The 27,292-nt window shown below is 65.8% G+C and overlaps 1 protein-coding gene across 1 annotated transcript in view; it reads right to left on the minus strand.

Moving 5' to 3' along the window:
* Positions 1-2,853: 2,853 nt before the first annotated feature.
* Positions 2,854-27,292, minus strand: part of SHANK1 (SH3 and multiple ankyrin repeat domains 1) — a 33,887-nt gene continuing 9,448 nt past the window's right edge. Inside the window, exons 7-24 of the mRNA XM_075016088.1 lie at positions 25,707-25,874; positions 22,061-22,177; positions 21,907-21,984; positions 21,530-21,596; positions 20,804-21,095; positions 20,301-20,467; positions 19,731-19,844; positions 19,284-19,359; positions 14,566-14,648; positions 14,214-14,338; positions 13,937-14,072; positions 13,354-13,437; positions 12,725-12,748; positions 11,688-11,744; positions 11,358-11,479; positions 10,044-10,146; positions 7,212-9,474; positions 2,854-6,485 (exon numbers count right to left, since the gene is read on the minus strand). Of these exons, the coding sequence (XP_074872189.1) occupies positions 5,918-6,485; positions 7,212-9,474; positions 10,044-10,146; positions 11,358-11,479; positions 11,688-11,744; positions 12,725-12,748; positions 13,354-13,437; positions 13,937-14,072; positions 14,214-14,338; positions 14,566-14,648; positions 19,284-19,359; positions 19,731-19,844; positions 20,301-20,467; positions 20,804-21,095; positions 21,530-21,596; positions 21,907-21,984; positions 22,061-22,177; positions 25,707-25,874 (4,644 nt within the window). The 3' untranslated portion in view covers positions 2,854-5,917. The remainder of the gene's footprint in view (positions 6,486-7,211; positions 9,475-10,043; positions 10,147-11,357; positions 11,480-11,687; positions 11,745-12,724; positions 12,749-13,353; positions 13,438-13,936; positions 14,073-14,213; positions 14,339-14,565; positions 14,649-19,283; positions 19,360-19,730; positions 19,845-20,300; positions 20,468-20,803; positions 21,096-21,529; positions 21,597-21,906; positions 21,985-22,060; positions 22,178-25,706; positions 25,875-27,292) is intronic.

A 27,292-nucleotide genomic window follows, 5' to 3' on the forward strand; every position in this document is an offset into this window, starting at 1 on the left:
AGGTGTCCCATCTCTCAGCTACACCCCACCCTAGTGTAACTACTAGGCCTCCACTGCTCTCCCCGAGCTAGGAGAGAACACAGGCATCCTGGCTCCTGTTACCGCACTAGGCCGCACCTTCCCTGCACCCCTCCCACCCCACCTCCGATTCAGCCCACAGCTCCTCCATGAAGCCTGGCAGCAGGGGGTGCGGACTGGCCATCTCCATGGAAACAGTCTCCGTGGCAATGGACCTATTCAGCATCTTTCCACAGGGCTGCGTCTGGAAGCATGGCCGGCATGGAGGGCCCAGGGCTTGGGCAGGGAGCAGGTGGAGTGTTCAAGGCCAGGGGGTGCAGGTGTATGCCCCCATCTCTGGCCAGCTCCCACCCCCACTTCCCTGCCCACACTCCACCCCAGAGGTGGACGCAGCATCCTGGCACCTGTCCCTGAAGATACATTAACGGGGTCCGAGACGCCCCGTGTTCCCGGCACCCGGCCAGCCGGGCCATTTAATTAAAGGCAGACAGCAGCGCAGAGCCTGGGGCTGCCAGGGTGTGGGGGGGCAGTGCAGGCCCTGTTAACCAACCCTGCCACCAGCTCCCTGCTGCAGGCAGCCCCCTCCGAACCCCCCAGCATTCCCCAAATAGTAACAGAGAGGGAGCCGTGCTGGTCTATACACTATCAGAACAAAAAGCAGTCACGCAGCACTTTAAAGACTAGCAAAATAGCTTATTAGGTGATGAGCTTTCGTGGGCCAGACCCACTTCCTCAGCCTGGTCTGGTCTGGCGATGGTCTGAGGAAGTGGGTCTGGCCCACGAGAGCTCATCACCTAATAAGCTATTTTGCTAGTCTTTAAAGTGCTTTTCATTCCCCAGATGGGAGCAGCCTCCATCCAGCCCCAGGGAAGGGAATGGAGCACAGTGCAGGGGGCTGCCAACTCCCACCCCAGGGCAGGGCCTGGCTGGGTGAGGGTGGGGGCTGGAATGGGGCAGGGCCTGTCCCCTCTAGGGGGTGCCGGCTCCCCCCAGGCCTAGGGCAGGGCATTAGGCAGGGTCTGTCCCCTCTAGGAAGCACCAGCCTCCATCCAGCTCTAGGGCAGGGCCTGGCTGACTCAGTGGGGCAGGACCTGTCCCTTCCCGCGGGCCCGGCTCGCCTCCGCCCCTCTGCGGCTGTCGCCTGCTCTAGCTTTTAACTTAATTAGCCAAGTCGCCAATTAATCTCTGGCGCTGCAGGGGGAATTACGGCGGGGGAGGGGGCTGGAGGCGGTGTCAGCTGGGGGGGCTGGACACAGGCCCTGCCCGAGGGGAGCGGTAGGATGTGGGGCAGTGGGGTGCTGGAAGGAGCCCGAAAAGGGCCGGGGCGCAGGGGTTCATCTCGGGGGGGGCGGGGGGCGGGCAGGTCCCATCCGCCGCCTGCGCTGAGAGTCTAACACCCCCCGCCCCGCGCAGCAGACGGGCCCATTAATGAGGAGGCGCCGCTGCTAATTACGCAGCTGTGAATATGGGTGTGAGGCGGGGAGGGGGGCGCCGGAATCTAAGCACCAGCCACCGCCTGGCTTCTTGGGGCGCAGGGCTGGGCCCCAGGACTCCTGGGTTCTCTGCCCAGCTTTAGGGAAGGGGGGGGTTGGTGGGTTAAGGCGGGGCGAGGCGAGGCGGGGGCTGGGCCCTAGGACTCCTGGGTTCTCTGCCCAGCTTCAGGGAAGGGGGGGGTTGGTGGGTTAAGGCGGGGCGAGGCGAGGCGGGGGCTGGGCCCTAGGACTCCTGGGTTCTCTGCCCAGCTTTAGGGAAGTGGGGGTTGGTGGGTTAAGGCGGGGCGAGGCGAGGCGGGGGCTGGGCCCCAGGACTCCTGGGTTCTCTGCCCAGCTTCAGGGAAGTGGGGGTTGGTGGGTTAAGGCGGGGCGAGGCGAGGCGGGGGCTGGGCCCTAGGACTCCTGGGTTCTAAACCCGCGCCCCTCACACACTCTGCGCCTCAGCGGTGGCGGGGGGCAACTCGCCAGGGGTATTTTCCCGCTATTCCGGGGGTGCCATTGGGTGTGAGAAGCCCCGCCCCCCCAATTCTTATGTTCCCACGACTGGTCTGGCGTTAACTGGGCCCCAAACGCCAGAGGGGTCTCCCCGCCCCCCTTATAAGGCCCCCTATCAGCCAGGGCTCTGGCACCCAAGCCCCCATCACCCCGCGTCCTCCTCGTGCCACCCCATTCCCAGCTCTGCCCAGGCAGACCCCTAACTCCCAGCTGCCTCCGCCTGCCCGGGGCTGAGACACGGGGGAGGGGTCTTGCCCTGGGTCTTGAAGTGCCCGAGGAGAGGGGCTGGGGCACCCCAGCTCTGGGAGGGAGGGAGCCTCCCCTCTGGGGCAGGGGGTCTGCGCAGGGCCCATGGGGGAGGGGCGATGAAGTGGAGGTGGGCGGGGCTGTACGGTCGTGTCCCACTCGACGACCACGTGGGAGACCCCATCCTCCGCCTCGCCGGGGATAGGCTGGGCGGGTCCCACAGCGCCAACCCCACCTCTTCTGATTGGCTGGACTGCCCTCCCACCAAGACTTCCCACGAGTGGCAGGGAATGGGGGAAGGGTGGTTCAGGGCCTGGGGCCCGCGTGTGGACCCCCCCAGCGGAGCAGCACCCTGTCCCGCTGGGCCCGCCCTGGCCGCAGTGGCAGGCTGGGCAGGAAGGAGGCGGATGGGGGGTAGGATTCAGCCCAGGCCGTATGCACACAGCCTCCCACCCGACCGGGGAGACAGGGAGCACGGCGCTTTCTCCCCTCCCCCAGGATACTGCCCCCCAGGATACTCCCTTGTGCACATCCCGGCCCAGCTCCGCACAAGTGTGCAAAGCTGCTTTGCACGTGCGCGTACAAACTCACACTCGCCAGGGCCGTATCCCATCGTTTATATTTGCAAATAAAATCAGTAATTACATCGGTTCCTCTATACACAGGCGGGGTCTGAGATGGAGCCCACCGGGGGGGCACGTTCCAGGGCAGCCGGCGAGGGTGCATGGATGGGGGTCAGCGGGGAGGGAAACAGAGGAGCCATTGGGGGGACAAAGAGCCACAAACGCATTGGGGGGGCAGAGGACAGCAGGACGGTTTATTGGGGGTTCAGGCAGCCCCTCCCATGTGGAAATTGGCACATTTTATTACATTCAGTCTCAGAGTCTCTGCTGGGGGAGGAGGAAGGCTGGGAGCCAGGACGCCTGGGTTCTCTCTCCTTCTCTGGGAGGGAAGTGGGTTAGAGTGGTGGAGAAGGGGCCTAAGAACTGGGACCAGCTCTGGAAGGCGAGGGGGTTGGGGAGAACAAGACTCCTGGGTTCTCTCCCCATCTCTGGGAGGGGAGCTGGGGGGGAGGCTAGGAACCAGGACACCTGGGTTCTCTCCCCATCTCTGGGGGGGAGGCTAGGAGCCAGGACGCCTGGTTCTCCTCCCATCTCTGGGAAAGGAATGGGTGGGGGGGGCTGGGAGCCAGGACACCTGGGTTCCCCGTGAAGCCTATCCCTTGGGCAGGGGCGTGAAGGGGGAGGCAGCACTTTCCTGGGACACCCAGCAGCTGAGGCAGGATCAGCAGGAAGGGTCCAGCCAGCGTTCCATCCACGGGCACTGAGACAGCCCCCCAGCGGGTGTCCATGGTTGGTCCATGTCTGCGCAGGCCTCAGTGTGCAGCACGTTTATTCCACACACAGCTGGCAACAATTAGAGGGAACTGTGGTCCCCCCCCCCGCCCCCACACAGGCCCCTGGGGGAGCAGCCAGGGAGAGGAGCTGCATTCCCAGTCGGCACCCCCAGCCCCCTTCCCTGGGGACAGCCCCCAAGCCCCAGACAAGGCTGGAGAATTCAACACAGGCCTGCCCCACCCTGACCCAGAGCTGGGGCAGGGGGGCAGAGCCCAGGAGTCCTGGCACCCAGCCCTCCCCCTGCTCTAGCCACTAGTGCCCCCTCCCCCCAGGAGTCGGGTTAGAACCCAGGCGTCCTGCTGGCCCTTGGGGGGAGCAGTCGGGGTGTCTGGAAGACGTTCTAGTGTCGTTTCGCTCCCTCGTGGGGTTCAGGGGGCCGGCGCGGAGACTCCGACGAGATGAGACGAGACGAAAGCCCTTAGAGACGGCCAATGGCCATTGGAGGGGGGGTGGAGAGGAGAGCCGGGGCCACCATGGGGATGGGGGGCCCCAACCAGGGAAGGGCACCCCAGTCCCAGACCCAGCATTGCAATCCCTGACGTGGGGAGAGGTGGAGGGCAGGGCCCCCCTGGACGGAGCTTCACGCTGGGAATCACAGCCAAAAAACTGGGGCACCCCCGCCGCCCCCAAGAAGGCCTGGGGGAGGGGCACCCGGTAGCCTTTGGCACTGGCCTGGCTGCCAGGCAGGACTCCTGGAGCCCCAGCAGCTCCCCACTTCTTTAGCAGCCGAGCACTGGCTGGGGGGAGCCCGAGGCCCCTGGTTGCCGCCCCCCCAGAGATTCCAGGGGAGCAGAACTTCAAAGAGCAGTGAGTGGAGGGGGGAAGAGTGAGGAACAGACGAGGGTCCCCTGGCTAAAACACGCCCCCTCAGCCAGGATCAACCCCAGGGACTCCAGAACCTGCTCTGTGCCTCCCCGGAATCCTGCTGCACCCCAAAATCCTTCCCCGCAGTTGCAGCATGAGAGGAAACCACCCACAGCTGGGAGGGGAGTTTGCCCAGCCCCACGGACAGCCCACCAAGGCACACGTGGCCCTGGCCTCGGGGCGGGGTTGAGAACGCAGGACCCATATGTGGGGGAGGGTGGAGCAGCTGGTGTGCAAGCTGGGGGGAGGGGAAGGGCAGAGTGCACAGACCATGGCATGAACGTTTGCCCAGGCACCCGTCCTCGCACACACACCAGTACGAGCCCGTGCAAGGCACACGCTGGTGCCCAGCTGCGGGGGTGTGTGAGTGATGGTACATGTTGGTGTGCAAGCCAGTGTGCTTGCTGGGCAGCAGCCGAGGGCACCGCTGCCTCGTGACACACGCAGGTGCGGAGCGGACGGGCACATGGACAAGGGAGCCGGCATCACAAGGTGGAATGGGCAGACAAGCACTGGTACAAGCGCAGATGTGAGCGTTCCTGCCAGCAGTGATGAGGGGTGTGTGCGCACAAGCAATGAGAGTGCAAAAGTGCAAGCTAGAGCACAGCGGTGCACACACCCACGAGCGAAGCTGCCCACGCAGAGGCAAATGGGCACAGATCAGCAATGGTGGAGCACGGCAGGCGTGCATGCACGAGCACCCGTGAACACTGCCCCTGGGGGTGCAAAGACACTCCTCGTGCGCAGCAAGGTGCGCCAGCCCACAACGGGCACGGAGAGCACGCATTGAGGGTGACGCCCGCAGGAGCCCAGGTGAGCGTGCACGTGAGTAACGGTGCAAGCCCCAGCACAAACATGAGCACTGGGACAATTACTGGGGTGCCCCCAAGGCTCCAGCCCTCACCCAGCAACACCCTGGCCTCCCCTCCCAGGTGTTAGGGTCCCACTCCCTGCTGCGGGGCACCACACAGCCCTGCCACGCAGCCTGTCCTGGCCACAGGTACAGTCAGGCCTGTCTCCTCGAGCTGGGTGGGGCAGGATCCCTTCTCTGGGCTGGGGGGCTGTGGCAGGCTCCCCTCTGGGAGGTGGCAGTGGCCTCCCCTCTCCAGGCTGGGGGCCCTTTCTCCAAGCTGGAAGGGGATGGGGCAAGCTCCACGGTGGGGGCAGCCAGGGGCCCCTCTCTGGGTGGGGGCAGGGGGCAGCCGGGGGCCCTTCTCTGGGCAGGGGTGGCCAGGGACCCCTCTCCGGGTGGGGGCAGGGGGCAGCTGGGGGACCCTATCTGGGTGGGCATGGCCAGGGACCCCTCTCCAGGCGGGGGCAGGGGGCAGCCGGGGGCCCCTCTCCGGGCGGGGGTGGCTGGGGGTGGCCAGGGACCCCTCTCCGGGCGGGGGCAGGGCTCTCTCATCACCTCTCCAGGAAGAGCTTGAGGGCACGCTCAATGTTCATGCGGTGCCCGACGCGGGTGACGCCCAGGTCGATGAAATCCTCCTTGGTGAGCGAGGGCAGGTGGGAGCCGTCGATCTCGTGCTCCAGGAAGCGGGCCCGGTGCTCGCCCAGCTGCAGGAAGTCCAGCCAGTCGCCCACGTCCGCCTTGCTCCAGAAGGGCAGGGGCTTGGCGCCGAAGGGCTTGTCCGTGGCGGGCGACAGGAAGTGGGTGGGCGAGAGGGAGCGGCTGCTGGCGGGGAAGTCGGGGAAGGGCGCCGGGCCGGCCGAGGGGGAGCCCCGCAGGTCGTAGAGCCCGCCGTAGAGGGGCACCGAGGGCAGGATGGGCAGGGAGGAGGGGCGCGGTGCCAGGCTGATCTTGTGCTCGGTGGGCAGGGCGGCCGGGCTGGGGGCGCGGCGCAGTGCTGGGCGGATGTCGAACTCCACGCTCTTCGGGGCCTTGGCGCCCGGCCCCGCCTTGGGCCAGTTGTGGAACAGGCTGCTGGGCGGCTTGGAGGGGCCCAGGGGGGCTGCCGTGTCCTCGGGGAGCCTGGTGGGGGGGTGAAGAGTCACAGGCTACCCCCCCACACCATGCCCCCCCACTCCCCCCCCACAGCCAGCAGAGATCAGGGCCCAAGCGCCCCCACCCTCCTTCTCAGCCCCTGGGGAGCAGGAGTGCCGGACACGCCCCGGGTTTGCACAAGCACGCACGAGCAGTCACGGGGCCGCAGCACAGTTGTGGCACATGAGGACCGATCAGCCCAGGAGCTCGTCTGCAGAATGAAATTCACCACCGTGACCCACCAATCTGTCGCACCTCCCCCGGCGCCCCCTCGAGCCCGGCACTGGCACTCCCGGGTTCCCTGCCCTGCCCGGGAAGGGGCTGCAGCACTGGAGGCTGGGGGTCCCCCCTCCCCCAGGCGAATTCCCTTGCTGCAGAGGAGCCCTGGGACAGACAATGGAGCAAATCAAAGACAGCAGGGGGGTGCAGGCGGGGGCTGGGGCGGACACCACACGGGGGGGGCTCCCTTGGGGGGGCAGCTCCCATGACCAGGGCTGAGCTCCTTTGGGGGGGGGAGGTGACCCCCAGTGCCTGGCACGGAAGGGCCCTGCCCCCCCCCGCAGCCCCCCCATGCTGGGCGTGGGGCAGATGAGCGAGAAACCAAAACAAACCCCAAGCAGCAAACATGAGTGGCGGCAGCGGTGAGACATGCACAGGGCCGCGGCGGCGGCGGCGGCGGCTCCGTCCGTCTGTCCGTCCTCCTCCGGACGCTACCTTTGCCGCTGCAGGGAGCCGGGCCGGTCGGCGCCGAAGGAGCCCGCACCCTCCGCGGGCCGGGCCCAGGACACCCCACTCATCTGCTGCAGCTTGGAGCTCAGCTCGCTGATCATGCTGGCCTTCATGGCCGAGATGGGCGAGGCCGTGGCGGCTCCGGCGCCGGTGCCGGCGCCCTCCTCCCAGGCCAGGGTGGGGGAGCGGCGCTGCGGGGCGGGCGGCTCCTGGGCCGGGGCAGGCGTCAGGGCGAAGACGCTCTCGGCGCAGGCCGCCACCGAGATGGTGGAGCTGGTGGGAGTGGCCGGGTCGCGGCGGGCAGGGAAGGGCCGGGAGCGCAGCTTGCCCCCGAAGGCCTGGCCGTCCATGTAGCTGATGTAGCTGTCCACCAACTCGGCCCCCTCGCTGGACAGCCCCGACATGCTGGACAGGGTGGAGACGGAGCTGATGGTCTCCAGGTGGTGGTCACTGCTGCTGCGGCTGTCGATCTCCTCGATGCCTGAGTCGGTCACCGCCTCGGGGGGCTCGGGCGCCGGGATCTGGATGGCGGAGACCACGGAGGAGAAGTTGACGTGGGGGGCCTCGCGAGGCTCAGGCGCCCCGCCCTGGGTCAGCGTCGCCACCTCGCTGTCGTAGGAGGTCAGGCTGGAGGCGGTGGAGTCCAGGGCGGCGGCAGGTGGCGGCGGCGGCGGCGGCGGCATGGGCTCCGGGCCGGCCTTGGGCGAGTCGGGCTTCTCGAAGCTGTTGGAAAACTCCAGCGGCGGCGGCAGCGGCTCAGTGAAGAGGAACTCGTCGTCGGCGTCGATGGAGGGGGCGGGCGGCGGGAGCACCAGCAGCGGCAGCCCGTTCTCCTCCACTGCCCGGCCTGGAGGCGCCCTGGGCCCCGGCTCGCTCTCCTCCCGGGGCCGGCAGTTCTCCACGAAGCGAACGTGCAGCTCCAGCTTCTCGCCCGCCTCCTCTGCCCGCGGGACGCCCTTGGGCTCTGCCGGCGCCCGGCGCCGGGGGCTCTCCGCCTCCCCCGCCTGCAGCTCCCCCCACGGGCGCAGGACGGAGCCGCCCCCCGCGGCCGGCTCCGGCGCCCCGTCTCTGAAGCGGGGCGAGGACGGCCGCGACCGCCGCTCCTCCACCTCCGCTCGGCCTTGCTGCAGCTGCTGGGACTGCGACTCCTGCAGCGCCCGCTCTCGGGCCACCAGCGCCAGCCCCAGCGGCGAGCTGGGGTCCAGGATCTTCCCGGTCAGCGGGTGGACGAGGGGCGGGGCGCTGCCGCTGGCGGGCCGGGACAGGAAGCTGGAGCAGACAGTGGTGAAGGCGCTGGTGGTGCTGGCGCTGCTGCTGCCGTAGGCCTTGGCGGGCCGCGCCGGGTAGTAGGTGCCCGGGGGCAGGGGTTGGGCGTAGCTGAGCTGCAGGTAGGGCTCGGCCGAGAACATGCCCTCGTCGATGCTCTTGGAGTGGCGCAGGCGGGGGGCCGGGGCCGGCTCGGGCGCCTCCTCCTCGGGCACCTCGGTGGAGAGGAACAGCGCGGAGCGGCGGCGTGCCTCGCTGTGCCACTCCCGGTCCCGCCGGGCCGCCCCCACCAGCGCGGCCCCAAACTGGCTGGTGAAGTCCAGGCTGTTGTGGAGGGGCAGGGTGGGCCCAGGCGCTGGCTCGGGCTGCGGCTCTGCCTCCACGCTGCTGCCCTGGCTGCTGCGCCCGCTGCTGCTGGTGGACGGCGCCTTGATGACGATGGTGGGGATGGCGATGGAGCTCTTCTCAGGGGCGGACGGCGTGGGGGGCGGCTGAGCCTGGGGCCTGGCACTTTGCTGCCGCTGCTCGTCCTCCACCTTGGTCTGCTTCACCAGGGGGCCCTTGCGGCGCAGCGGCTTGGCTGGCACGTACATGGCCGTGCTGGCGGCCCGGCCCGGCAGGTTGTAGTAGCGCAGCTCCGAGGACGGGTGGTGCCCGCGCCAGCCCCGGGCGGCCCCCGCCTCAGCCCCGTGGCCCAGCTCCTGGCGGTACATGGTCAGCTTGTCGCGCCGGGCCGGGGCCTCCAGGCCGGGTGGCTCCTGCTGGAGCGAGGCCGGGTACAGCTTGGCCTCGGCGGCCGGGTTGAAGGTGGAGCGCACGGCGGGCGTGAGCCGGCCCGTGGCCGACGGGGGGGTGCTGTAGGGGGGCTCGGGCGGGGAGGTGGTGGGGGGCGGGGGGATCTCCTCCGAGCCGGGCACCGAGAGGCTGCGACTGAACTTCATGGCTGGAGGTGCCAGGTAGGGCTTCTCATCCTCCACCGAGCCTGTGGACGGACAGATGGACATACAAAGTCCTGCGGCACCTCAGAGACTAACAGGTGTATTGGAGCATGAGCTTTGCGGGCAGAGACCCGCTTTGTCCCATGCAAGAGTGGGGGGGTTCAGAGGGGTGTTTAAGGGGGGGTCCCAGTAAAGGGGGGGGGCCAGAGCTGACAATGGACATAGCCAGCCAGCGAGCTGGAGTCCTGGCTCACGTGGCACACGCCACCCCCCCCCACGCGCACACGCACACACACACACACACACACAGCTCTAACCACTAGGATGCACTGCCTGCCAAACGGGGAGAAAACCCAGGAGTCCTGGCTCCCAGCCCCCTTCCTCTAACCACTACACCCCACTCCCCTCCTAGAGTCTCTGACTCCTGCTACCCCCCCGGCTCTGATCACAAGCCCCAACTCTCAGCTCAGCATGGAGAGAACCCAGGCGTCCTGGCTCCCAGCCCTGCCCCTATTCTAATCCATGACCCCCACCCGCTCTGGGGAAGAGACCGGCCCCAGGACTCCTGCTGCAACCGACACGCCCGCCCCTGCTCCTGTCCGGCCCACCTCACCGATGGATTTCTGGCGCAGCATGAGGCCCTGGGGGGCAGCAGTGGGCAGGTAGGACAGGCGCTCGTAGCTGGGCTGCCCCATTCGATGTGGCTCAAAATTGGCCTGCAAAGACATGGGGGGCGGGGGGTTAGCAGCAGGCAGCCCCAGCGTGTGACCTTCCTGGATTCTAAGAGGGGCCGGGGTGGGGCTGGTGGGCGGCTGGATCCCTTTGGCTGCTCCTGCTGGAGCAGTTTTACCGGCAGAGTTTGAGTCATGGCTTGGGCCAGGGAGGGAAACATCCATTTCTGGGAGACCCCAACAGGCAGCGGCACTGGCTGGGAAGGGTCCCGGGCCGGGGAAAGGGCCGTTTCGGCGTCCAAACCCCAGCCCAGCGGAGAGGCCGGCGTCAGCCGATGGCGCAAGGGGGACGCACCCAGAGCCGGCCCCAGGCCAGGCTCCCGTGCAGGGAGGACGATGGAATCCCCCCACCCCGGCGAGGGCCCAAAGGGGCCCGGCAGCTCCTCCCTCACCCTCGCTCCAGCTCTGCTCCGACCGGCGCCGGGCGGCTTGTGGCCCAGCCGAACCAAGGAGCTCAGAGCCTCTGGCAGCAGCACCGGCCCCTCCGCGGCAGCCGGCCCCACGCCCTGGGGAGGGGTGTGTCCCCCACGGGCCTGGCACTTCTGGCAGCACCGCAAGTGTCTGCCACCCCGGCCCTCCCGCGGGGAGATGTGGCCGCCGCGCCCATGGGGAGAGCTGGGCTGGGCCAGGAGAACCTGATTGGAGTCGGAGCCATTGGGTTCGTCCCGCCCGGCTGCGTGTGGGGGGGAGAGGTGGGGAACCAGCTGCGGACAAGGGAAGCTGGAGGGGGGAGGGAATTGCGTGGGATTTCTCACTGGCAGTGCCAGACGTGCTGTGTGGCGGGTTTGGGGCCTTAGGGTGCAGGACCCCAGGCTGGGCCGTCTCTAGTCCTGTTTGAAGCTGTTTGCCCTGGGCTGGCCCTCAGCTGCACCCGGAAAATCCTCCAGTTTTATGGGGTGAGATTAGCAGCAGGAGGTACCAGAGCTGACGTGGCACCAGGGGCAGGGGCAAGGGACCGGGTAGGGTGGTGGGTAGAAAGTCAAAGGTTCAGCAGAGCCCGTTGCCCTCCAAGAGCCAGGACGGGAACCCAGGAGTCCTGGCCCCCAGCCCCTGCCGGATCCCAACAGAGCCCCCCAGCCTGCTGCTCCCAGAACCAGGGAGCAAACCCAGGAGTCCAGGCTCTGCTCCCCAGCCCTAACCCCTCTGGTGCCTGCCAGCATGGGGCAGCCGCCGGGCAGGGACAGTGCCTGTCCTACCTCGGAGGGGAAGTAGCCCTTGGGGCCTCGGGCCTTGCCCAGGGAGGGGAGTCCGCTGGAGCTGGGACCCTCCCCCACGCTGATCGTCTGCTGGGCTGCAGCCAGGATCTCGTCCAACTTGTCTGCAAGGGAGACACAGAGGGGACTTGGGGGGAGCACCCAGCTCTGCCCCCCCATGCCCATAGCTGGGGGTCTCTACACACCCTGCAGGCAGCCTGGGCTTGGGACGCGTCCTCTGGCCCATTCCCTATGCCGTGAGGTGGTATGGAACCCAGGAGTCCTGGCTCCCAGCCCCACCCCCAACCACTAGGCCCCGCTGCCCTCCCTTACTCAGCGCCATCTGATAGACCGTCCTCTTCTTTTCTGTGGCCAGCGCCGGCTCATATTCTACAGGGAGAGAAGTGGGGGGCTGTGAGGGTCCGGGCTGGGCCAGGGGATCACCCCAGGCAGAGCAGGGCGGGGTGAGAGCTGGTGCATGGGAGATTGGGAGTGCAGGGCAGGTGAAGCAAGAGGACAAGACAGGAAACAGGTGGGGGGACGGGGGGGGCTGGCACAGGCAGGCGCTGGGCGCCAGGGTCAGGGACTGGCACAGGTGGGGCTGTGGGGCGCTGGGGGGGTGATGAGGTGGGGTATGTGTAGGATATTTGTGGGGCAGTCGAAGGCTCTGCCAGAGGGGGTCACTCAGTGCCCCGGGGTTCCTGGTGTAACGGGGGGGCAGAGGGAGGCAGCGCAGGACCCACCACCAGCGCCGGGCACCCCAGTGCCAGCAGGCCGAGTGCAGGTGGCACTGCCAGGTCAGGCTGGTAGGACGACAAGGGGCAGGAAGAGAGGGCCCAGGCCCTGCCCAGCTGGGCCCAGCGGGGAGACAAAGGGGCAGGAGAGGAGGGGGCAGAAGGGGTTCCCAGCCGGAGGACACGGGCAGAGGGAGGAGCTGCTGGGGGCTATGGGGCACGGCTGGAAGAAGGGACAGCTGGGCTGGGGTCAGGCAGAGCCCCCGGCTGCAGGGCAGACAGACAAGCCAGGATCAGACCCATGGACCGGAGTTCCCAGGCTGGACTCAGGGCCCAGCAAACTCCTGCATGAGGCCGGCTGAGTCGCTCCGGGCTGAGGGCTCCCGCTGGGCGCCGGGCCCTGGGGAGGGCAGGGCAGGGGACCCCAAGGGGCCCAGCAGAGCCAGGCACACTGGGCTGGGGGGACCCAGGTGGGGCTGTCTCTCTAAATGGGGCTCCGCTGGGGCCATAGCGGCCCCGCATGGGCACAACTGGGATGCCCAGGACAGGCTGGTGCAGGGGAGCAGGGGGAGGTCGGGGGGGGGGGGGGCTCAAGGGGGCAGACAGCCGGACCCCAAGCCCCCAGCACACACTCACCGCTCCTCTTCTTCCAGGGTGAGACTGGGGGAGAACAAGACGGGAGAGTTAGAGACAATGGAGGTTAGGGGAGAGGATGGGCAGGGCTCTCCCTGACCCCACCGACGGGCTCCCGGGGAGACCCAACCCCACCAGCCCCTCCTCCCCCACTGGGCCAGATTTCCCTTCCCCCGCCCCACACCAAGCCAGGGCTCCCACCACCCAGCCCCACCAGGGACCCAGCTGGGGCACAGGCAGAGATGGGGCGGGGACAGGGGGGGGTGTCACGTACCTTTCTCCACTGCTGGTGCCAAGGGAGGCCCAGGTGCCAGAGGGGCAAGGGGTGGGAGAGACAGACAGCATGAGTCCTGCCCCCACGGCCCATCCCCCGCCCTGCCCTCCCCACCAGGGAACCCCAAACTGTCCCCCCCACAGACCCCTCCCTCCCGGGACCCTGCACCAATCCCGGGGCTGCAGACCCCTCCCCTCTCCCTACTAGGAACCTGCCCCCCGGATCCCTCCTTTCCCCTCCCCCACTCTCCTGCCCCTTCCCACTACAAGCCCCTCCCTGGCCCCCCACAAACTCCTCCTCCATCCCAGCACAGAGCCCCGCTTCCCGGCTCCTCCCAGCGCGGCTCTGCCCCCCTTACCCATCTCCTCCAGCTCTGAAGTCATGGATTTGGAGCGCAGTGAGATGGCTGGAGCAGGCAGTCGCTTCGTCTGCTGGGGAGCCGCTGGGGGTGCAAAGGAGCGCCAGGTGAGGGGACAGATGGACAGACACTGACACCCTCCGTCCCCATCCTGTCCTGACATCAGACCCCACTCCCCTCCAGAGGCCGGATGGGGCCCAGGAGTCTGGGCTCTCTGCTCCCCGCCCTCCGCAGCTCTAACCACTGGATCCCACTCCCCTTCAGAGCCCAGATGGGACCCAGGAGTCTGGGCTCTCTGCCCCTCACCCCCCCACAGCTCTAACCACTAGACCCCACACCCCTCCAGAGCCCGGATGGGACCCAGGAGTCTGGGCTCTCTGTCTCTCCCTCCTCAGCTCTAACTACTAGACCCTACGCCCCTGCAGAGCCCATATAGGACCCAGGAGTCCTGGCTCCCAGCCCCCAACCTTCCCTGGCTCTAACTACTAGGCCCTACTGCCCTACCAAAACCAGGGTGGAACTCAGGAGCCTGGCCCCTCCCCCGCCACTATGCAGGTGGTGCTGTGGGGGGAGGGGCCGGTACCTTTTTTTCTCATGGCCTCTTCCATCTCGGGGTTCCTGGTTACCATGACGACTTTCACCATCAGGTTGTTGCCCCCCTGGCGAATCATGTTCACCACCTGCCGGTGCCCAACCTTCACCACGTTCTGCCCATTCACCTGGGGGGGGTGCAAGACATGGAGGCGAGGAGACGGTGCCCTGCACCCTGACCCCAGCCCCTCCCCCCATCAGTGCCCCTCCCCCTGAAAGGAGGGTGGGGAGTGACTCCCCAGTGCCCAGGGAGCAGCCCCCCCCCTTACCTCGATCAGGAAGTCCCCCATGCGGAGACCTGCGCGCCAGGCCACGCCCCCCTCATCCACCGACTCCAGGTACTGCAGGGCGGGGAAGGCCGGGGTGGGTGTGAACTCCTCTATGGGGGTCTGCGCTGTGGGGAGAGAGCGGGGTCAGTGGCAGCACAGGGAGTGACATGTGGCCCCCCCGCTGGGGCAGCCCCCCATGGGTACCTTCTGGGCAGCTCCAGCCATGGGGCACCCCTCCCAGCTCCCACTAGCAACTCCCCAGCAGGGGGGAAACATGACCCATCCAGTGCACAGGCCCATCCCCCCCAAACACCCCTCCACACTGCACCCCCTGGGCCAGGAGCCCCCTCACCCTTGGCTCCACGCAGCACGAACCCAAAGCCTTCATTGTCCTTCTTCTGCAGCAAAACCGTCTTCTCCTTAATGATGTAGTCACTGCGAAAAATGGGGGCACATCGGGGGACTCATGAGCGCTCCCTGCCCCACCTCCGTCCCCCAGTGCAGAACCCTACAGACCCCTCTGCACAGCAGGGACACAGGCAGCAGCATGAAGTCTGGCTGAATGCAGGGACCACACACTGCCGTGCGCAGCGTCCCCACACTGCCACCACCCCTCCGTGCGCAGCGTCCCCACACTGCCACCACCCCTCCGTGCGCAGCGTCCCCACGCTGCCACCACCCCTCCGTGCGCAGCGTCCCCACGCTGCCACCACCCCTCCGTGCGCAGCGTCCCCACACTGCCACCACCCCTCCGTGCGCAGCGTCCCCACGCTGCCATCACCCCTCCGTGCGCAGCGTCCCCACGCTGCCATCACCCCCTCCCCATATGCAATGTACCCGCACTGCCACCAACTCCCCACATGTGCAGTGTACCCGCCCTGCCATCACCACCTTCCTGCATACAGCATACTCACACTGGCATCACCCCCTCCCCAAGTGGTGTACGAGCAGTGCTATCACCCCCTCCCCATATGCAGTGTCCCCGCACTGCCATCGCCCCTTTCTGCATACAGTGTATTCACACTGCCATCACCCCCTCCCCATATGCAATGTACCCGCACTGCCACCAACTCCCCCCATATGCAGTGTCCCCGCACTGCCATCACCCCTTTCTGCATACAGTGTATTCACACTGCTATCACCCCATCCCCATGTGCACTGTACCCACATTGCCATCACCCCTTTTCTGCATACAGTATGCTTGCACTGCCATCACCCTTTCCCCATGTGCAGTGAAATCACAGCGATCACCCCTTCCCACTCTGTGAAGGGAACCTGCACTCTGATCACTCCCTCCCTTCAAGCAGTGTACTCACACTGTAATCAGCCCCTCTCTGTGCAGGGCACTCACCCTGTGAACACAGTATACCTGCATCCCATTGCAAGGGCAGACCCCACATACCATAGGCTGGGAGCTCACACTGCACTCGCAGACCCCACACACTGCATGCAGTGCACTCAGAAGACCTCTCCACTGTGTTCAGTTACAGACCGGTAGAGTGTGCTCACAGTGCAACCAGATTTTCTCTTTTCAGGTGCAGTGTGTTCTAACCACTGTCACAGATAACCACTGCATGCAGTGTAACATCACAATCCCACCATGCTTCAGTGACAGACCCTGATTCTCACTGCAATTACAGACCCGCTCAGGGGCCTTCTCACTGTGATCGCAGCCTCCCTCTCCCATGGCTTGCAGGGCCATTGCACTCAGACTCACGCGGCAGTCCCCGCTCAAACTGGCACTGCCTGTCTCCACTCGGTTTGCAGTGTGCACGCCCTGCGATCGCAGACCCGCACACTGCGCTCCTGCCACACGCACAGCCCTGTTAGTGTGCAGTAAACTCTGGTAGCTCACACTCTCCTCTTCCCACTGCCGGCAGCGTGTTCCCACTGCTCTGATCCCCGAGCGAGCAGGGCTCCCCTCCCCGCCCCGGGCACTGCCAGCCCACACTGACATCACCCTTGCAGTTCCCAGTAGCCTCACCCTTAGCCGTGTCCCGAGGGGACCCAGCTCTGCATTTCCTTCTGACCCACCCACGCCTGGGGCCAGCACAGGCTCCACACACCCTCCATCTCCCCTCACACGCTGCCAACCCAGTGACCGGGAGCGGGCAGGAGGGTGCACAAACTCCAGGCGTGCACACATGGGAATGGATACACAACGATGCCAAGAGTACAGGGATACACACACAGCCAAGTGCACACGCACCCACAGCTGGCTCCAAACACACACAACTACACACACCCACAGCTGGCCACACACAACTGGCTCTGTACACAGGCACAGCCGGCTGTAGACACTGAGCTACACACACCTGTCTATGTACACACACCTGCACGCGCTCTCGCTCTCTCACACACACGCAACTGGCTACCTACACAAACACAGCTACACAGAGTTGACCATATGTGCACACACAGCTACACACATTCACAGAGTGGGCTACACACACATCTGGTGAGGTGTACACATACACAGAGCTGACCGTGTACACACACAGAGAGCTGCACACATACACACAGCCACAAACACAGCAGTGCACACAGCCCACTGCATACACGCAGGTACATCTAGAGCCGGCTATGTGAACACACACACACCCCGCGCGGCTCCCTGTGTCCTCCCCCACCCCGCCTCGGAGGGGCTGCGCAGGGCCCACGCAGTGAGGCCCGCGGCCGGGGGGGGGGGGGGGGGGCAGAGCTGCGCTGCGCGAAACCTGCGCCCCCCCGGCGTGCAGCAGCGAGGGGATGAATGAGCAGAGTGAATGGAGCGCGCGGGCTGTGAATGGCGGGCGGCGCAGCGCAGGGGTAGGGGGCGCAGCGCTGCGCGGCGGAGGGAGGGGGGGAGGTGGCGCAGCGCTGCGCGGGGGGAAGGGGGGCGCTGCGCTGCGCGGCGGAGGGGGAGGGGCGCGGCGGAGGGGGGAGGGGGCGCTGCGCTGCGCTGCGCTGCGCTGCGCTGCGCGGGCCGGGCGCGCAGGACCCTCCCTACCTGTAGATGTACCAGACGCTCCGGCGCCGCGGCCCCAGCGCGGGCCAGCTGGAGGAGAGCGGGGGCGGGGTCCCCGCATCGCGCCCCGGGCGCGGCCTCATGCTAGGAGGGGACGCGGCGCGGGGGGGCCGGTACTCACATCATGGCCCCGGCGGGCCGGGCCGGGCCGGGCCAGGCCGGGCCGGCGGGGGAGGGGCGCGGGCAGGACGCGCAGGGCTCCGACGCCGCTGCGCCCGCCGCGGCTCCGGCTAGCCGGGCTCCTTAACCCCCTCGGCGCCGCGGCCGGCCGGGCGCGCTGCCGGGCGGGGGCTGCGGGCAGAGCCGGGCGCGGCCCCGCCTCGCGGCCCGCCGGGGGGGCAATGCCCGGACCCCCCGTCCGCTGCGGGGTCCCCGGTGCCCGGCCCCGCTCTGTCCTGCGGGGTCCTGGCCCGGCCCAGGGGAGGGGTCACCAAATGCTCAGCCCTCCCACCCCGGGGCCACATGGCACGGGGGGGAGGGTCCCGTGTGCCCAACCCCTGCACCCCCGAGGGCCCCTTCGCAGATACCCAGAGCCCCCCACGACCCAGAGGGGCCTTGTCCCAGCACTGAACAAGGGGTCCCCCCCAGCCCCTGCCCAGCCAGGGCCAGGTCTCCACTCGGTGCTGGGGGGCTGTCATTCTGCCCCCGCCAGCTCCCGCTTCGGGACATCAGCTGCCTCAGCTCTGCCCCTGCCGAGCCCCGACACCCCCAGCTCAGCCTTCCCAACCCCCCGCCGTACTCAGCCACCAGAGCTGCCCCATCCCCCACTCCTTCCCCCACACCCCTACTGCCCCCTGCCCAGCCTTCCGCAGACACCCTGTGTCCCGCACCCAGCCCCCCACCCCCCAGCCCTCCCCACACCCCTACTGCCCCCTACCCAGCCCGCAGTCCTCCACAGACGACCTGTGTCCTGCACCCAGCCCCACACCACCCAGCCCTCTCCCTACACCCCTGCTGCCCCCTACCCAGCCTGCAGCCCTCCGCAGGCACACTGTGTCCCACACCCAGCCCCACACTGCCCTGCGCAGCCCCCCAGCCAGCCCCACTCACCCAGACACCTCGGGCCCCATCTCGCCACCCTGCTGGGTCAAAGCGTCGCCTGCGTGCTCGTGGGGCGGCTCCCAGCTGCACCCCACGCCCTGGCCTCCATTGCCAGTCACTGTCCCCCAGCACCAGGAGAGGGGGTCCTGGTGGCGGGGCTCCCTGCAGGATTGGGGTGGGGGGACCCTCGGCCGGGAGTGCAGCTGGAAAAGCCTTTGCACCAAGCGTGCGCGCACAAACTGGGTCACCAGCCCCGTGGTGCAAGGAGGGGGTGGGCACGCGCTGGTGCAAAGGGGGCGTCGCACCCCAAGAGCCACCCACCCGGCCTGCTCTCCAAGGGCTTCACGTCCCCCACTGCGCCCCAGCCCTGGCGTCGGCCGCAGCCCCTGTGCCGTGCGCTGGCCGGGCTCAAGGACGTTCGCCGGGAGGTGGTGCAGAGCGCCGAGACAGTGCCTGCGCCTGGAATGCCATGCGGAGTCCTTGGGGGGCCGGGGGGGAGTGCAGCGCCAATCAAGGTGAATGCGCAGCTTGGGGGGCTGAGCTGGAAGGGCCGTGGGTCAGGAGTGAGGGGCACCGACAGGGCTGGGGGGATGTTGGCACCAGGGGGCTGGGCTGCCTCTGGATGGCGGGGCAGAAAGTTTCCCCAGAATATGGAATCTAATTGCGCCTCCTGGCCCGGGGCCCTGGTTGGGGGTTGGGGGTCAGGGGGTGTCGCTGAGGTGCTGCGTGGACAGAGCAGGCTGCCCCCACACCCCAGCACTGACCCCAGAGCCCCAAATCTCTGCCCCTCTCCAGCCCCCCACTCGCCAGTCTGCCCCACACTGGGGCCCCTCCTGGCTGAGCCCCACAGCTGCCCCACAGACCCCAATGCAGCCTGTGCCTCAGCTTAGGCACAGGGCTTGGGAGGAGGGACTCAGGCTGTGACCCCAAAGGAGTGCCGAGGGGCTGTGACTCTGAGTGGGGAGGGGGCTGTGATTCCCAGTGAGGTGGGGGGCTGTGACTGGGGCGCAGGGGGCTCTCACCTGGGGGCGTCGAAGCTGTCGTAGGAGCCCACGGTGTAGTGACGGAAGAGCCGCTTGGCCTTGTCGCTCCGGGTGTCTGCGAGGGAAGTGGGGTGAGGGGGGCACACAGCCCCCCTGCTCCCACCCTCCCACGCCCCATCCCACAGCCCGGCCCCCCCGCAACACTTCCCTTCTCGGCCACCAGATGTCAGCAGAGGTTGGGGGCTGGGCAGGGGGTGGAGCACAAGCAGCAGGGCCCCCCATGGGGCCGCCGGCGGGGGTGGTGGGGGAAAGGTCAGCGTAGTTGGAAGGAGGGAGGGACAGATGGGGGAGCCCTGCGGGGGGATGAGAGCAATGGGGGAGGGGTGGGGGAGCCCTGCAGGGGGATGGAAGTGATGGGGGAGGGAACCCTGCGGGGGGGGGAGGAATGGGGGAGGGGTGGGGGAGCCCTGTGCGGGGGGGTGGTACCTTGCTTTCCATCTGGCATCTTAGTGGGCACCTCCTCCACGCAGTCTGAGGGGAACCAGCCGACCCGGCCCTTCACCTGCCCCTCCCAGAACCCGCCTTCGCCCACGCTCAGCACTGCGGGGAGAATGTGGGTCACAGCAGCACCCCAAACTCCCCTGTGCCCCTGCACCCCCAAATCTACGCCCTGTACCACCATCTGCCCCTACCCCCCAAAATCAGCACTGTGGGGAGAGCGCAGGTCAGTGCTGTGCCCCAAAAACCCCTGTACCCCCAATCTGCTCCCCTGCACCCCCAACCTCCCCGAAATCAGCACTGCAGCACAGCATGGGCCAGGGACGGCATCCCACTAAGTCTTTCCATCCACGGGCGGAATAAATGTCACGCTGCAGCCTGCATGGACGCGCACCACCCATAGACACCCACTGCCAGCCAGGGGCTCAGCTCCGCCACTGGGGGCCCCTGAATGTCCCCTGGGCAGCCGCCCCAGCGCCCAGGGAACTTGGCTTTGCCCACAGCAGCCCCATTCCCAGTCCTCGCCCTGGGGGTCAGGAGAAAATCCGGGCAGCCTACCCTTGATCTTCTCGCCCTTGCTGAGCGAGAGCTCGCCCTCCGCCTGCGCCTGGTAGGCCCTCATGGCCATGAAGGTGCGGCCCGGCACCGCCGAGTACAGCTTCCGCTTCGTCCCCCGGCCGCTCAGCGTCCCGCCCGCCCCTGTGTCCTTGGGGAAACCGCTAGAGCTGCAGGGAGACACACACAGCATGGACCCCAAGTCCAGCTCCCAGCCCCCCGATCCCCTCCCACAGCCAGGGAGAGAACCCCGGAGTCCTGGCTCCCAGCCCCCCACTCTAACCACTACTCCCCAGTCCCCTCAAGGGAGAGAACCCCAGAGTCCGGCTCCCAGCCCCCCGATCCCCTCCCACAGCCAGGGAGAGAACCCCAGAGTCCGGCTCCCAGCCCCCCGATCCCCTCCCACAGCCAGGGAGAGAACCCCGGAGTCCTGGCTCCCAGCCCCCCCCCACTCTAACCACTACTCCCTACTCCCCTCAAGGGAGAGAACCCAGGCATCTGGATACCTGGGCCGTCCACGCTGCTGCCTCTTGCCATCCTCAGGGTGGCGGCCGCGGGAGGGAGAGCGGGTTCGCGCACCGCGAGGGCTGCTGGCGCTGCGCAGGGTGCCGGTGCTGATCTTGGTGGCCTGCACGACCCCGGAGGCTGGGGGGGGCGCAGCCGGGGAGCCGTACAGCAACCAGTCGGGCACGGTCATGCTGGTGTCACTGTTGGCGCGGAGGAGGAGGTGGGGCACCCCCAGGCCGCGGCCCCCGTCCCGCCGCCGGGCAGCGTACTGCGGGGACTCCTGGAACGGGACTGCGGGGCACGGCGTCAGGGCGGGGCGCTGGGGGGCACAGGGCAGAGGGGAGGCCGAGGCTTGCAGGGGGTCAGGCAGGTCTGGGGGCCACACGTGGGCTGGGGGGGCCACACGCCAGTGCTGGGGACTCCTCCCTGCCCCCCCCAAGCCAGCCCGATTCTCCGAGGCAGGGTGAGGCCCACCCCCAGCCGCACTGCCTGGGGATGTGGGGCGCCTGCAGCCCCCAGACTTGTGGGTGGGGAAGAGGCACCTGGGCGCTGGAGGGGCAAAGAAGGGGTTGGGGGGACAGAAGTGGGGGTCTGGGACCCTGGAAGAGCACTGCTGGGGGTGAGCTCTCCTGCAGAGGGCAGCGTCAGACATCCCAGCCCCCGAGGGCTGGGGGCAGATTCCTGTGGGGGTCTGCAGCTGACTGCTGGGGACCCCCCTGACTCACCCACATCCGAGTCCCGATGGTTCTTGATCAGCTCCCCCAGCTCGAAGTTCCCAGCGATCACGGCCACCTGGAGGGTGGGGAGGGACTGGGTCAACCTGCTGCCCCCGATTCCTCCCAGTGTGCCCCTCCGCCAGGCCCCCCCCGCACCACTTGCCCCAATTCCTCCCTGTGCACCCCTCCACCAGGCCCCCCCACCCTCCACCCCACCGCTGCCCCCGATACCTCCCTGTGTGCCCCTCTGCTAGACCCCCCCAACCCTCCACCCCACCACTGTCCCCCAATTCCTCCCTGTGCACCCCTCCACCAGGCCCCTCCCCTGCCCCCCAGACCTCTGCACTCTGGAGCTAAGCACCCTGCCCCCCCTGTGTCCCCCCCACCTGGAAGGGCGTCTGGCCGCTGTTGTTCTTGATCTCTTTGTTGGCCCCCCGGTAGAGCAGGATGCGGGCGCAGCTCTCCTGCAGGAGGAGGTGGAGTGAGCGGGGGAGGGGGAGACGGGGGGAGGCGGGTGGGGCGGGCGGGGGGCTCACGCACCTTGTTGTAGAGAGCGCAGACGTGCAAGGCCGTGTTGCCTGAGGCGTTCTGGGCCCCCGGCTCGGCCCCATAGAACAACAGGTGCTCCAGGTGCTGGGAGTGCCCATGCTGGCAGGCCTGGGGGGCAAGGCAGAGACACATGACAGCAATGGGGGGAGGACAGGGGGTGAACGGGGAGAGACCCCCCCACCTGCACAGGCCCGGCCTTGGCTCCTGCTCTGGGGGGCAGGAACCTGGGCTGAGCATGGGAACAGGGGTAAGAGCCCTGACTCTGTGGGGTCTGAAGTGGGGGCAGAGGGCCCTCCCAGCTTCCCCTGTTGTCTGAGTGTGGGGCGGCACCCAGGAGGGATTCAGGGGCTGCCCAGCAGGTGAGCCGAGCCCCCAGCCGGCAGCGGGTGTCTCTGTGAGCCATGCACAGGACAGAACATTGGGCCCCTAGATGGGGAAGAACTAGGGCCTGGTCCCCATCCCACATGCTGTGGGGAGGAGCGGGGGTTCCTATGATGGGCGCTGACCCCAGTGGGGGGATCTGGCCATGGCACCTGGCCCCACTCCAGGGGTTCAGCAGAAAGCCTGTCTCAGGGGTCTCCACAGTGGAGGGCCAGGCTGGGGAGGGGGCGTCAGGGGAATGAAGGGGACCTGGGGGTGCAGAGCAGGTCGTGCCCGGGGCGGGTGTTGCTGTGTGTGAAAGAAACCACAGAGTCAGATCTAGTAAGGCTCCTCTGTGAGCCAAACGCTCCCTCGGGGCAGCGATTCCAGGCCCCACGCCCGGGGGGCACCCCCTGACCGGCCGCCTGGGACAGTGACGCGGCTGTGGCGCGCTGGGGCGGATCACAGAGTCTCCAAGGAGAAAACCCGACAATATGGGGGGAGGGGGTTCAAGTACCCCTGTACCAGCTCCGTCCATCCCCACCCAGTGGGAGCAGGGCCCCCCTCTATTTTCCCATCCGTTTGCAGAATAAATTTGGTTCTGCGCACTGAAGCCTGTGCAGACGGGCACCAGCCATGGAGACACACCCAGCCGTGGGCACTCTGCTGATCAGCTGGGCGCTGAATCTCTCCTGGGGGGCCGCCCCAGTGCCCAGCTTACACAGAACGCTGGACGGATGCAGAGATCAAATTCTAGACCCCACCCACAGCTGCTTCCTGGAGCAGCCAGTCCTGGGACCCACCGGGGAGGGGCCCCTCTGGATTTCGGCCTAAGTGGCACATGGGATCTGGTCCCAGTGGTGAATCTATCTGAACCACTTGGTAATAACAACCACCCTGGGCTCATCTCTCACAGCCTTGTAGAGGAGGAAATGTCAAAGAAATACACACACACACACACTCGCTCGCTCTCTCTCTCTCTCTCTCTCCCCCCCTCCGCCCCCCGCAGCAGCACTCAACTTCAGAAACAAGGAGAGGCCTGAAGCACCAGGTCAGAAGTACAGTCACAAGAGTGAAACGCCTGCAAAGTGCCAGGAAACGTTTTCAACCCCCCAGCAGAGAGCCTCCAGCTGTGTGTTCAACTTCCCAAATTAACAAAACCCCAGTAAAAGGAAAACAAAATGCCACCCTGGCTACACAAGGGCGCGAGAGAGGAGCTTAGAGACAGGGATAGCTGCTAAAAATGGGGAGCCAAACCTTCCAGAGGGAAACAGAAAGGCACCTGAACGCTGGCGAGTCAATTGCAAAAGGCCAAGACAGAATTTGAAGAGCAACTAGCACAAGACACAAAAGTAAAACAAATAAATGAGAAGTTGCTGTCCCTGTAACTGCCCTCACAGGGGCTTGAACCTGTAACTTCTGCAGCCTATGCTAAAGCCTGCAGGGGGGGGTCTTTCTCTGTGTAAGCAGACTTGGTGCCACAGCAGCAAACCCTACCCAAGTGGGGGTTACATAAGTCCATCAGAAGCCCGGCGGACTGAGCAGCTAACACACCACTCAGGGAAGGCCAAGTTATGGCAGAGAATCTAAATGAATTCTTTGCATTGATCTTTGCTGCAGAGCAGACGAGGGAGATTCCCACGCCTGAACCCTTCTTTGCAGGTGACAAATCTGAGGAGCCGTCCCCAAGTGACGCACCGAGCGAGATGGGTTTGGAGCAAATTAATAAATAGCAACAAGTCAGCAGGACAGGGCGGGGAGGGAGCGAGAGTTCAGAAGAAAGTCGAACATGAAAGGGCAGAACTATTAACTGTGGCGTGTGACCCGTCACTTAAATCAGGCGCTGAGCTCAGTGGCTGGAGGACAGCGAATGCAACATCAATTTTCCAGAAAGGCTCCAGAGGTGACCTTGGCCAGGACCAGCCAGGGAGCCTAACTTCACTGGTCAAAAGTGTAGAGAAGAGCAGAAGAGCAGATTCATTGCGGGGAAATCAACACAGCTTTTGCCAGGGGAAATCGCGCCTCACCAAGCTACTAGAATTCTTTGTGGGGTGCAGCACAGATGGACAAGGGGAGCCAGTGGATACAGGGCACCTGGGCTTTCAAAAGCCTCAGACAAGGTCCCTCAGCAAAGCAGTCAGTCCTGGAGCAAAGGGACGGTCCTTTCAGGGCTCGGTAGCCGGTGGAAAGCTGGGAAACAAGAGGCAGGAATAAATAGTTTTCACAGTGGAAAGATGTTGCCAGTGATCTGTGCTGGGACCAGTGATGGTTAACAGAGTCCTAAAGGTTCTGGAAAAAGAGGTAAAGGGGGCGGTGGCAAAGTCTGCCGAGGATTCACAGTGACTCAAGAGGGTTACAGCCAAAGCAGACTGGGAAGTTGAAATTCAGTGTTGATCAATGCAAAATAAGGCACATTGGGAGCATCATCCCAAGCCCACAGAGAAGGCGACAGGCTCCAAGGCTGCAGCGCCCACTCGAGAGGGAGACCTGGAAAGCGCTGCGGAGACGGAGAGCTCTGAAAGTGGCTGTCCACTGTGCAGCAGCAGGCGAAAAGCGAACCGCATGTTAAGAGCCACTCGGAAAGGGATGGAGAGGAAGGCAGAAAATACCAGAAAATATGCCTCCCTATAAGCAATGCTCCACCCACACCTGGAATGAGGTGGGCAGTCCCGGGCGCCCCTCTCGAAAGCTGGAATGAGGACGGGGCGGCCAACTGGCTGACAAAACCTCAGGAACGGCTTCCACACTGGGAGAGACGAATGGGAGCAGGACCTGCCGCTTAGAAGAGCGACGAATGCGGGGAGGCGATTGAGAGCTGCCCACTCGTGACTGGTGCAGACAGCGAGAAGTGTTCTCTGCCCCCTCGCATGGCACCGGAGTCGGGGGCACCCTCTGACTGGCAGCCAGTGGGTTCACAGCCCAACTGAGCAAGTACCTGGTCGCATGACGCAGACAACCTGCAGAACTCCCTGCTGGGGGATGCTGCAGAGGCCAAAAGGAGAAGTGGGTTTGAAGAAGAAGCAGAGAAGTCCCTGGAGGGCCGGGCCACCAACAGCCACTGGCCAATTGATCTGCCCTGCTCTGTCCCTCTGGAGCTCCTGGCTCTGGACAACAGGGCGCTGGGCCAGCTGAGCCACTGGTCTGACCCAGTGTGGCCAGGCTGATGTCCCCCTGGCCCACCAGGCAAGGGACCTGTGCAGGTAGGGCCCCATCGAAGTGGTCCCTGGCCAAGGCTGGCTTTGTAGGCAAGCGATGTCCCTCCCCTGTGGGCTCTGACCTGGTGGATCTCCTGCCAGCCGTTCTCGTCCACGGTGCCGATATGCGCCTGGTTGTAGAGCAGCAGCTCACAGCACCGGGGGTCGCCTCCGACCATGGCTGTGTGGTACAGGGGGGTGAGGCCTCGCCGGTCCTTGTAGTTGGGTGAGCCCCCAAGGTCCAGCAGCGCCTGGGGAGGTGAAGAGCAAAGATGTGAGCGGGGTATGGAGACGAGGTGGCAATGTCCCCCCAAGCAGACTGCAGCCACTCTACGGCCTCGCAGCACTCACTGCACAGCACAGGCCCGGCGATCACTGCATGCTCGCTGCACCTGCACACACTGCCTTTGCACTGCATCACTGCACACAGTGGGACACTGCATCAGCACACATCACATTCATCGTCTTCTCATTGCATCCACACACACTGTCAGCACGCACTGGGTATGCAGTGCGCCCACACGCCACACTTCCTGCAAGCCCATGGTGTTAGGAAACACTGCACAGCACATTCCCCATGTGCACTGCACAGCACTGACACAGCATGGCCCTGCCATCTGCACAGCAAACACTGCATACACACGGTGACAGACCACACTGCATACTCACTGCACAGTACACACTGCATTGATGTCACATCTACTGCAACTGCTCCCATTGGGTATGCATTGCATTAGCACACACGGCATTCGCTGCGTGCCCTTTGTCTCAGCATACACTGCATAGCACACACTGTACACAACCGCACGTCCTGTTGTCAACACGTACCGCACTGCATGTACACTGCATGCATCGGCATGCTACACTGCATGAGCACCACACACAATATTCACTGCATGCCCTCCACCCCACACTGCACTTGACTGCATATGCACTGCACATGTCATATTGCACACCCAGTTTGCTGCAGTTATGCATACGTTGCGTGCTCACGCTGCATTGCACAGCTGCCCACTGCAGCTGCATGTTTTATGCTATCATTGTGAGGCAAAGACCCCTTGTTCAGGCAAAGTCCCTTCCGAGCCACACATGCAGTGAGACACAAACCCCGGAGAGCCAAGGAAGGCCACGGCAACCTCCACTACGCGTGCCCGGGTGCAAGTCACTTTGGTAGAATCCATCGACCTTAAGAAACCCTGGGATATTTCTGGGGACGGTGGCTTGAGAACCCTTCACCCCCTTGCCCCCAGCAGGCCCAGTACATTTCAAGGGCATCCAGAGCATTAACAAGTGACACGCTAGAAACAGAACCGGCTTCTGCAGCAGAATGGGTGCTCCACTGCAGAATGCACAACACGCCCCCAAAACCAACGCTCACTGCACCATCATGCACTGCATGCCTCCACTTGACCCACACTGCAGGTGCACACTGCACAGCCTGCCCACCACACACTGCACCCCTGTACTGTGCATACACTGCAACAACGCACACTGCAACAGCCTGCCCACCACACACTGCACCCCTCTACTGTACATACACTGCAACCATGCACACTGCAACAGCCTGCCCAACACACACTGCACCCCTGTACTGTGCATACCGTCCAACAATGCACACTGCAACAGCCTACACACCATAACAACACACACCGCAACAGCCTACCCAGCA

The sequence above is a fragment of the Carettochelys insculpta genome, chromosome 22 (assembly GCF_033958435.1).
Source record: "Carettochelys insculpta isolate YL-2023 chromosome 22, ASM3395843v1, whole genome shotgun sequence".
NCBI lineage: Eukaryota > Metazoa > Chordata > Testudines > Carettochelyidae > Carettochelys > Carettochelys insculpta.